The sequence below is a fragment of the Centruroides vittatus genome, unplaced genomic scaffold (assembly GCF_030686945.1).
Source record: "Centruroides vittatus isolate TY-2023 unplaced genomic scaffold, ASM3068694v2 scaffold_373, whole genome shotgun sequence".
Classification (NCBI taxonomy): domain Eukaryota; kingdom Metazoa; phylum Arthropoda; class Arachnida; order Scorpiones; family Buthidae; genus Centruroides; species Centruroides vittatus.
In genome coordinates, this window is record NW_027122704.1 from 349,731 (window position 1) to 361,593 (window position 11,863).

The 11,863-nt window shown below is 31.7% G+C and overlaps 1 protein-coding gene across 1 annotated transcript in view; it reads left to right on the forward strand.

The window, feature by feature from the left end:
* The window catches only part of LOC136988645 (uncharacterized), a 48,892-nt gene extending 38,162 nt beyond the window's left edge, over positions 1–10,730 (forward strand). Inside the window, exons 16-29 of the mRNA XM_067286554.1 lie at positions 95–257; positions 1,367–1,533; positions 1,636–1,714; positions 1,791–1,988; positions 2,081–2,185; positions 4,607–4,823; positions 4,898–5,135; positions 7,492–7,682; positions 7,990–8,194; positions 8,291–8,453; positions 9,739–9,905; positions 9,995–10,073; positions 10,150–10,347; positions 10,440–10,730. Coding sequence (XP_067142655.1) covers positions 95–257; positions 1,367–1,533; positions 1,636–1,714; positions 1,791–1,988; positions 2,081–2,185; positions 4,607–4,823; positions 4,898–5,135; positions 7,492–7,682; positions 7,990–8,194; positions 8,291–8,453; positions 9,739–9,905; positions 9,995–10,073; positions 10,150–10,347; positions 10,440–10,550 — 2,281 coding nt within the window. The 3' untranslated portion in view covers positions 10,551–10,730. The remainder of the gene's footprint in view (positions 1–94; positions 258–1,366; positions 1,534–1,635; positions 1,715–1,790; positions 1,989–2,080; positions 2,186–4,606; positions 4,824–4,897; positions 5,136–7,491; positions 7,683–7,989; positions 8,195–8,290; positions 8,454–9,738; positions 9,906–9,994; positions 10,074–10,149; positions 10,348–10,439) is intronic.
* Positions 10,731–11,863: the final 1,133 nt, after the last annotated feature.

Below are 11,863 nucleotides of genomic sequence, written 5' to 3' on the forward strand. Positions count from 1 at the left end.
AAATTGTTTATTGTTTTACTTTTAGATTATCTTAAAATAATGTTAAATGTTACCCGAAACGAATTTTTAATAATTTTTTTTCTGCTTTCTATAGAATCGCATTTAAATATGTAAAAGAAGCGATAGACAGAATCGAAAATAGTAAAGATGAAGACAGAGAAATGACTTTTATCGAAAACTTATTAACTACCAAAAATATCGATCACAGAGATGCAATTACCATGTTACTAGACATGTTATTAGCGGGAGTTGATACGGTAAGAAGTGTTTTAATTTCTCATGCGTGTCAATTATATATTGCTTTTTCTTATTCTATTTATTTTTCCTTACTTTCTTTTTTCTATTGTTTACCATAATAAATATATAAATAAAATTTAAAAGATCGAGTTCGTTAACAAAACGAACGGAAAGAAAATCTGAATCGTTCTAACAGAAACCAGGTTTCTCCACACTTGCATGGATACCATATATAAATAGATGTAAAACATTGTATTGTAGAAGCCATTTAATCTCAACTTTGAAACAAAATAATAATAGCAATAGAACAAGATGATTCTTCCTCTATAAGAATCAAAATTTGAATCTGATCACCTCTATTTTTCCCCTTAACTTTTAACCATAAAAACTTATTTGTTCATGAAGTAGTCTATTATATTAAGAGTAAAATTTGCATTTTTCTTCTATTTTATTCCAAATAATGCATCAAATATTTAAATTATCTACGCTCAATCGAACTTGGTCTTGCCTGCAGTGTCATGCAAGCAGTGTCATGCTGTATATACAACGTGTCCTCTATAAACCACATTTTTAAAATGTCCTCACAAATAAAAATCATAGGAATTAAAATTTAAAGCGCCAAAACTGCCTTAGTGGTAAGCTTTGGTAATTATTTACAGAAATGTCTTTCGCATGTTCTAAAAATGTCAACAATACTAAATTTACTTACATTTATACTGTTAAATATCTCCATAAACAACGCTAAATCGGGGTATGTTGTTATATTCACTTCGAATAAAATATATATTTAGCTTAAGTTTTCTTTTAAACATTTATTTCCAGTTAAAATAATTCGGTAAGAACTTGAAATATTATTTTCAAATCTAAAGTAAATATTTTAATATGGCATAATAAGATACCAGATTGATTTATTGCCACATTCGACACAAAAAATTCCTACAATTTCAGTTTTTGGCCATTCTATTTACTATCTTAAAGATAATTTCTGATATTTTTCGAGAAAAAAATTTAAAATAAGAATATTAAACGTCTTGGGTTCGATTATTTTAATTTTATCGTTATTTTATTAAAAATATGTGAAAATATTCATTTTTCTAAGTCCTAAATTCAATTTACATTAATTCTACAGACATCACACTCGACTTCATTTGCCTTTTATTTTCTCGCAAAAAATCCCCAAGCTCAAGAAAAAGCTTATTCCGAAATTAGAAATCTTCTCACAAAAGGACAACCCTTAACACAAAAAATAATGAACGAACTTCATTATGTCAAGGCTTGTATTAAAGAAAGCATGAGGTAATTAAAGCTGTTTTAATAGTTTCTCTCGATATTGTAGTAAACTTTAACGTTTAAACACAATTTCATTACAATTGCAATACAATATTTATATTTTTATAGGCTCTTCCCAATAGTTACAGGCACTGTAAGGCGTTTAGATCACGATATCGTACTCTCCGGATATAGAATTCCAGCAGGGGTGTGTTTAAATTGATTATTTTGAAATATTTGTATCAATATAACACGTAAATTAATAAAAGTTTTCTTTGTTTCAGGTAGTTTTTATGTTTCAGAATTTAGTAGCTTGTCGTCAGGAGCAATACTTTTACCAAGCTGACAAGTTTATTCCCGGGAGATGGTTGGAAGAAGATAAACAACATCACCCTTTTCTGTTTTTACCCTTTGGATTTGGAAAAAGAATGTGCATTGGACGAAGAATTGCCGAACAAGAGATGCTTCTTTTAATTACAAAAGTTAATGTCTAATTATACTCGTATTTACTATTTATTTACAATTTTTAAAGTTACTTTTATATATAATACAGTTTTTATTCTTTGCTTTGCAGATAATACAAAATTTCCACATTGAATATAATTACGAAGATATCGATTGTTATTTTAGAATGGTCAATGTTCCGGATAAGCCTTTGAGATTCAGATTCGTCGATCGAGAATAAATCAATTATGTAGAAATGATTAATTATAATTCTTTAAATAATAATACAACAAAATCTTTAAATTTGTTTTCTTTTAATATTGTATAATAATGTTTTAAGTAATGTTTATATGTATCAATCGTCATTGATCTTTCCAAAATGTTTACTTTGTAAAAACCATTATTTATTTGAAATATTCTTTCAAACGAAGAAATTCTTATTGGCTAAAGCGTGGTGCCTGAACTACGGCAGCCGGGCAAAATCCATCTTGCGAACACATTTAACACATCATTTATAATAGTAATTGGCCTGTTTTTAGTATAGGCTACGTGGAATTTACCAACCTCTCTAATTTAGCCCATCCACCAATCAAAAAGTTTTTGGGATGGCGGCCCGAATTTAATCTTGGATTTCGCAAAACATTAGCCACAAATTTTGAAATTGAACACTTTGTGAACTTGTATTCCTCTGGAACATTTTTGTTATTGTTATTGTATTGTCTACTGATTATTCCCTTTTAAAACACCGTCGCGGGACGCCCATGGATTCCAACCCTTTTTTCATCCCCTTTCCTTTCTCACCTCACCCCTTCTTCCCCACTCCCCATTTCATAACACAGGTTATACCAGAGTGATACCTGTCTTACTACTACTTTGTTTCCGACTCGCTTATAAAAGTATGTGTTGGTTTTGAAAAGGAAGAATCCTCTCGTATAATTTGAATAAAAAGAAGCAAAAAGATTTTGATTGATTGTTATTTACCTTTTTTGTTTTTTGTTAAGTACCGAAATGTATTGAAAAAGACTCTGTAAAAGTTAATAGCGTACAATAAAAACATATTTCGTAACAAAAAGAAATTTTCAGATGTGTCGTATCAAAATGTAACATTTTTCTCGGTAGTCCAAATAAATTGCTACATTGTTGAATCATCGAGTCGAGTCAAAAAGTACCACCTCCATTATTTCTAGTATAATTTCAGCGTTAGTTCGGGAGAAATACTATAAAAAAAAAAAAAAAAAAAACCCGAAACTCGGTTCTTCCTCAATCCAAACGGGCGATAAATCCGTGATTATCTCGTCGCATCCGACATATCGAGCACACCGAATAATTCGAGGATATTACTTAACGAGGAAATTACTTAACAAGGTAAATGTTGTCTACGTCAGAGTAATGATTTAAGTATTATCTATAACCAGAGTGTAATAGTTTAACAAAGTGTAAAATGATTTTCGTTCGGTAAATATCAAACTATTTGCAAAACTCGAAAACTATACTAACTTGTGAGTATTTATATTCATACTTTTGGAAAGGCACCGTAAGTGTGAAATTTAAGTTCGGAGCAAGAACACGTTAACTCATTCTTTTCCAGTTCCTGAGATTATCCTAAAATTTCGAATTTACTCTGTATTTTAGAACAGATAACAGGTAATTAATGCTATGAAAAGTTAATGGGCCAGTCTATGAGATGTTGTCTGTACATTATATCTGCCAATGTTGTCTTATTCATTAATTAGTCGCTTATTAACTATAATTAAAGGTTAATTATTTTTATTTGAAAGTTTAGCTCAATACCTCTGACCAGTTTGATAGTTATTTCTGCTTTCGAACAAAAATAACACAATGATAACCTATATATTACAATTATTATATCATTAGGCTACAGGCAAGGACACTGGAAGTAGCTTTTTTTTTGTTTATTATTAGAATCGGCGATAAAAATAATTAGAATATTATAAAAATGTATACGTTGTCGAGCATTTCCTGCATAAATATAGAAGCTAAATAATCATTTCCCAGATATGCCTAAAAGCACTAAAATCCATTATGTAGAGGAGCATAATAACAATAAAAATTATATTGACAATAAAAATTTAAGGTTACAATTTCTGAAATTTTACAGAGAATTTTGAGTATTAGAGGTATTAATGTTATTAAAGTTTGGTAGTGAAAGATCGAGGAGGAGTAATGTGTCATATCTGAGAAGGATGATTTAATCATTAGCATTTACAATTTTTGTTATAAAACTCATCTCTACTCTAAAAATTAACCATTTCGCCATTTTATATTAATTAATAACATTAAAAAAAATTGTAAATAAAATATTATAAAAGATGACGCTACACACAAATAATTTTTTTGCCGGAAATGTTACTCAACTCGTTGCTGGATTTTTTTTACACTAATTATCGTCTTGTAATGAAGATATGACGAACTTAATTTTTCGTTTTGTAAATTTAATTATTTAAATTTATAATTACTTCTGCTTTTAAATATCACTAAACTAAATTTACTATAGTCGTGGTATATAACTTATCATTAAACTAGAACTAAGAAAGGTAGAAATCACTTAATAATTGCGTATTCATTTACTGTATGTTTATATATATTATTTGGCACATATATATGTTAACTGTATTTAAATTATTTACTGTTCTAGTTACTTATTAAAATGATGACTCTACGAGCGTCTGTATATACTATTAGAAATGCCATCAGTTTAGAGAGATCATTATATAATTTTCGACTTCAGACTACAATAGCATTTGAGCAAGAAACGACGGAAGATGTAATTAATGCTAAACCATTCGAAGAAATACCAGGAGACGTAAAAATTCCATTTCTAGGAACGACCTGGACGTATTTACCTTTTATAGGTGCGTATAGTATATTGTATAAACCAATGTACATAGAATTAGTGACATATCTTTAATGTAATACTTTATTTCAGGTAAATACAACCACAAAAAATTACACGAGGCAAGTTTCAAGAAATATAAAATGTATGGTTCCATAGTAAGAGAGTCTATAGGCGGTTTCTACGATGCAGTTTCATTATTCGATCCGAAAGATATAGAAAAGGTTTTCAGGCACGAAGGAAAGTTTCCAAAAAGACCAGGGATCGAATTTTTAGCAACATACAGAGAGCTTAGACCACAATGGTATAAATCTGGAGGTCTATCGGTCTTGTAAGTATAATGCCATGTAATTTTTTGTATTATGATAAAATATTTACCTTTTATTGTATATATAGGCCTATTACTTTATTTAAAGCATATTCTTCTCGTGCGCCACACACGAGGTTTACGGCAATAAGTTAACAAACATGAACACATATAGATATGCGAAGCAACATATAAATAAATACGAAAATCAAATACGTAGCGTCAATTAATAACGTATGAGAACATTATGGAAATGAATAAGAATTAGCAAAGTTCGCAAAAGGGCTATGGGAAATCTTCCACGCTTTCCACAAGCTCTCAACTTTCTGGCGAAAATGTTCTCTTTCTTTTTGCTTGAGTTAACAAAGTCATTGTTCCACAAGTCCAACAACATCCTTTGCTCAGAAACGGTTTTCCAACGGCATTTCGGGATACATACATTTAAAGATATACGGAGGTGAGTGAGTCCTTTGCAAAGAAATCGGCTCTCTCATTTCCAAAAATTCCGCTGTGTCCACGTATATAAGCAAAATGGTTGTCAATATCTTTAGTTTTTAGAGATTTAATTGTTAATAATGGTTTCAATTATCAGCTTTTCTGAATTTGACGTGTTCTCTAATAAAAAAAAGGATGAGAGCGAGTTTGAACATACCAGATATTTTGAGAATGGTTGGCCATGTATTTAAAACCATTTAACAGCCAAGTTTAAAAAGAATTCAGATTGAAGAATGGTGCTTTTATTATGTATTCGATTTTTGTGAAATTCAATTTCGGATTCTTCCTCGTAAGCTAGGCCAACCGTTTTTCCATTTTGCTACATTTGTAAAACAAATTCTATTGTAAAAGTTCACTACGTCTTTGTCACAATTTACAACTTTAATTGGATGTAGATCGGACGGATGAGGAAAATTATATATTTAAAAGAGGAAACAAAACAAAGTGCCCACTACGAAGTTTGAAAGAGGACGTGTCATGGGAATAAAGAAGGGTGGATGAACAAATCAACGTATCGCCCAACATTTGGGGAGTGGGAGTGGCAATTAGACGATGCTGGCTTGAATGGTTCCTGAATGGCAAAGTCCAGAGAAAAGCAAACCGTGGACGGCCTAGAGTGACGACAGAACGGGAAGACAGCAATTGTTCGAGCAACTGTAATGGCACTAGAGTCGTCATTACCAACAGTCCAATGTGTGACCAATGTCGAAGTGACCAGCAGGATCTTTGCTAGACGACTACAAAGGCGGAATCTACGCTTACGACGCTCATTACGTTGGCTGCCACTTATCCGTAGGTATCGTTATAAATGATTGCATTGGTTTTAGGCTCCATTACGTAGAAATATTCTGATTGGAGACGAATCGTCTACGGTGACGAGTTCCATTTTGAACTGAGTCCCGATGACCAGCGCAGACGTGTATGGAGAGATTTTGGCCATCGCCGGAATTCCGATTTTACTGTGGAACGTCAAACAGTCCGACAACAGGGAGTTATGGTTTGGGGCAACGTTCATTTTAATATCTGGATCCCATTTGTAGTAGTCCATGGCACCCTTGCAGCGTAGCAATAAGTTGATGACATTCTGTGACCTGTTGGGATGCCGTTCCTTTCGCAACACCCAGGGCATACGAGTACTTTCCAAGAAGACAATGCCCGGCATCTCACGTGAATGTTCTCTTGGTTGCGAAATCCTTTCCTGGCCAGCCAGATCACCAGATGTCTCGCCAATTCAATAAATTTGGAGCCTTATGGAGCGTGACGTAGAACTATCTGGAAATGTTCACGACTTAGCTCGCTAATTGAACACTGTTTGGCAAGAAATCCCTCAGGACACCGTTTTTATGAATCAATGTCAAGCCAGATAACAGCATGTATTCAAGCAAGAGGCGAACCAATGTCTTATTTACTTCCTCACTTTGTGTAGCTTGTGTTTAATTCTCAAACATGTACTGTACTTATAATTTTTAAGTGAAAAAACTAATTCACAAAAGAATTTTTAGAAAAACTATAAATCTGATTACTCATCTAAAAATCGGAATTATGAATGCATAATCATACAAATTAATTTAAAATATTCTGAAGAATCTTGTTAATAAAACATGTAATAGAAAAACAGAATCGGAACACAAGCAAATATTCTGATTCTTTACTATTAATTAATAAAGAAAGCATTAAAAGATTACCAAATCTGTAACCATATAAAATTATAATTTTCTATTTATCTGAAGTAAAATATTCATTCGCAAGTCTACGCAATGTATTTTTTAAAATAAAAACAATGCCAGTAACTACGTTACTATTTTTATAGCATTTTAACAATCTGTCGTAAGTAATAAACTTATATTAAATAATTATTAACAAATTAAAACATTTTAATTTTTAGAGAAGGTAAAGAGTGGGGAGAATTTCGTGTAAATGTTCAGCAATCTCTATTGAGACCGAAATCGATTCTCAATTATCTAAATCCCATGAATCGAGTAGCTGATGATATGATAAACAGAATGAAAAGATTAAGAAACGGTTTAATGGAAATTCCCGAATTCTTAAATGAGTTATACAAGTGGTCCCTGGAATGTAAGTGTATCTTTTTTAATTTAATATTATTTTTTAGCTTCGTAGCTAATACTACGAATGTCCGAATGGAAGAATTGGTTAAAGGACATTCCACCACTCTGGGATAAGGGAGTGAATCCAGGCCAACAAGCCCAGAAATTTTTCATAACCGATATCTTTATTGTGGGACCAACCGAATTCACAAGGGATATTTACAGTATTTAAAAAAAGGCCTTATTTGAAGGCTCTTTCCACGCCTGCAGGATAGAGAGTCAAAAATGAAAAAGTTATTACTTCATATTAAACGATTTATTTATATAAAATTTAGCTTTAGCTTCGATGGCTCTTGACAAAAGATTGGGATGTTTGGAAGATGATTTAAAAGAGGATTCGGAAGCGATGAGAATGATCAGAGCGACACACGGGACATTCCAAGGAATGAATGATCTGTTATTTACACCGATGCGTATTTGGAAGTACATTCCAACGAGAGCTTGGAAGAGATTCGTTGAAGCTCAGGACGATTTTGCTAAGTAAATTGTTTATTGTTTTACTTTTAAATTATATTAAAATAATGTTAAATGTTACCCGAAACGAATTTTTAATAATTTTTTTTCTGCTTTCTATAGAATCGCATTTAAATATGTAAAAGAAGCGATGGACAGAATCGAAAATAGTAAAGATGAAGACAGAGAAATGACTTTTATCGAAAACTTATTAACCACCAAAAATATCGATCACAGAGATGCAATTACCATGTTACTAGACATGTTATTAGCGGGAGTTGATACGGTAAGAAGTGTTTTAATTTCTCATGCGTGTCAATTATATACAGTTAAACTTTCCAATCTCAAACACGTTTATCTCAAAATTTATTTCCTCTCTGCATTTTCAGACTGAATTCAATATAATTTTTTCATATTTATCTCAAATAATTTTCTCTGAAAACCTCTATATCTTAAATTACGAACTGAAGTGTGAAATGCAGTTTCAAAGACGAGCGACCTGTTTGATAGCATAAACTGTAGTTGAGAAATATCCTTTTCCATAAAGTACTGTATCTCGAAACTTATCTATCTGGAATTTTTTTCTCGTTCCTGTGAGATTCGACATAAATAGGTTCAACTGCATTACTATCCATATTTTAATTTTTGAACTTATTTTCCATTTTCTAAGAAATGCCACGTGGAATTAGGAAGATCGAGTCCGTTATCAGAACGAACTCGAAGAAATTTTGGATCATTTTGATACAAGTCTGGTTTTCTCGGCAGTATTTTCTCATTTTCGTGGATTCCACGTATAATTAGATTTTAAAACGTCATATGCCTTATATCGAAAACTTGTGAAATTTTGCAGGAAAATTTGTGTATTAAGGTAAATGCTTCTAGAAATTTTCAAGAAAATCGGATTATAATTAATAATATAAAAGTTATTTTTTAAATACAATCTCATAAGTACGAGGTACCAATGTAATTAAATATATATTTTTAACTTTTTATTTAAATTATAATCTCGCAAAACTGTTTTAACTGATGACCGTATTGTTTAAGTATTTTTGCCTATTCATTTCATAACAATTGACTTCGTTGCTTCGTTCCACTTGCACTTAGACTGTTGACTGTCTTTTTAGACGGCGTTGAATAGCGGTTTTTAATTACGATTATTCGGTATTTTAGGATGTTGTTATATTTATTTTAAATATAAAATATTTTCGGCAATAAAAATTTAGCTCCGCTTCCTTTTGCGACTTTCATTTTCTGTTTAGATTAATTCAATGACATCTTGATATATTATCATCAAAACTAAAATATATATTTAATTGGATTAATCAGACGTTCAGTTATGATAATTCGTACAGTTATAGGTTATTCCCGTTTCATATATTTTTAAAGATAATGACAATTTCTGATATTTCTCGAGAAAATATTTGGAATAAAAGTATCAAGCGTCTTGGACTCAATTATTTAATTTTATCAGTTATAATTTTATTAGTTGTTTTATGAAAACTGTACGGCAAATATTCATTTTTCTAAGTCTTTTTCTAAGTTTGTAAATTCAATTTACATTAATTCTACAGACGTCACACTCGACTTCATTTGCCCTTTATTTTCTCGCAAAAAATCCCCAAGCTCAAGAAAAAGCTTATTCCGAAATTAAAAATTTTTTTTCAAGAGGACAACCCTTAACACCGAAAATAATGAACGAGCTTCATTATGTCAAGGCTTGTATTAAAGAAAGCATGAGGTAATTAAAGCTGTTTCTCTCGATACTGTAGTAAACTTTAACATTTAAACATTATTACAATTACAACACAATTTCTTATTTTTTTACAGGCTCTTCCCAATAGTTCAAGGCACTGTAAGGCGTTTAGATCACGATATCGTACTCTCCGGATATAGAATTCCAGCAGGGGTGTGTTTAAATTGATTATTTTGAAATATTAGTATCAATATAACACGAAAATTAATAAAAGTTTTCTTTGTTTCAGGTAGTTTTTATGTTTCAGAATTTAGTAGCTTGTCGTCAGGAGCAATACTTTTACCAAGCTGACAAGTTTATTCCCGAGAGATGGTTGGAAGAAGATAAACAACATCACCCTTTTCTGTTTTTACCCTTTGGATTTGGAAAAAGAATGTGCATTGGACGAAGAATTGCCGAACAAGAGATGCTTCTTCTAATTACAAAAGTTAATATCTAATTATAGTCGTATTTACTATTTATTTACAATTTTTAAAGTTACTTTTATATATAATACAGTTTTTATTCTTTGCTTTGCAGATAATACAAAATTTCCACATTGAATATAATTACGAAGATATCGATTGTTATTATAGACTGGTCAATGTTCCGGATAAGCCTTTGAGATTCAAATTCATTGATCGACAATAAATCAATATTATACAGAGTGTTCCAAAAGTCTGGATACACGCAATGTAATGTCTGTAATGATGATGGCGGGCTAAAATAAACAATAGGAGTATATGTCGTGATGCGTGCCGAATCCATTGAGGGCCATAAAATTGATCTCGAAGGGCATTTTCAAGACCATTTAAAAATATCTTTAAAAACGGGCATTTCAGATCGAAAGAAAGTTTTATGTCATGCAAAATTAGAATCCGTTTTTGACCGGCACACAAACGTGAAAATAAAACGAAAAAAACAAATCGAAAAAACTCGAGCAAAAATTTTGTGAATGTCATTCAGTAAAGCACTGGCATTAATGTTCCAAATCAGACAAAACAACCAAAGGTCTATAACAACCAACTTCTTGGCTTCATCTCTTGCCATGGCAATAGAGATATTATAAAATGCTTTTTTGACGAAATTGTTGAAAATTTCACTGATACCCTGCCATTGGCAAAACTTCGGTAAATACGGTTCTTACAAGATGATGCTCCACTACTCTTTGTGCAAATTACACGGAATCGTTCGGATACATTATTTGCAAACATTGGTCGATCAAGACCAATTTGTTGACCAGTAAGACTGCCCGATATCACACTATCGGATATTTTTCCCTTTTTCTTCGGTCTTGTGAAACAGGAAGTATATGGCATAGCCAATTACCGAAGGTGACCTCCAAAATAGAATTCCTTTACCCTGTGCCAGCATCCAGCCACTAACGTTAGCACGTGTGCAAGGTGGCATCAAACATCGAGCAGAACTTTATCTAGCTGCCGATGATCATCGTATTGAACATTTCCTAAATTATTCATATTTCATCTTATGTTCATCATCATCTTTATTACCTACAGATATCACTCGCTTCGCAAAATAAAAAACATTATCGTATTAAATTTTACACAGCTTGTGCATTTTATTATATTTATTTCAAAGTTTCTTGTATGTTTCGTTTCTACTTATGGTATCTATTACTAATTAAATTAATGGCAAAAAGCTAACTCTTTATCTGGATTTGAACATTAAAACTAATTGACAATGCTCCACGACTTTTATCCTACCTTTGTTATGGTTATCACAAAGTGTCAAGGAGATCGAATTGAGAGGAGAGCGCGGCTTTCAGATTTTATGAAAGTCTATATTTTCCCCCGAGTCCCAGAGAATGAGTAGAAAAAAATTTGATGCTGAAGATCGATTAAAAAGCTAAGAACAGAAACCGTCTAGTCCAACAGCCTAACAATTCCGAGAAACCTTTCTGTCGGAAAAGTTTTGCACTCGAATTACTCGTAATTTCAACAATT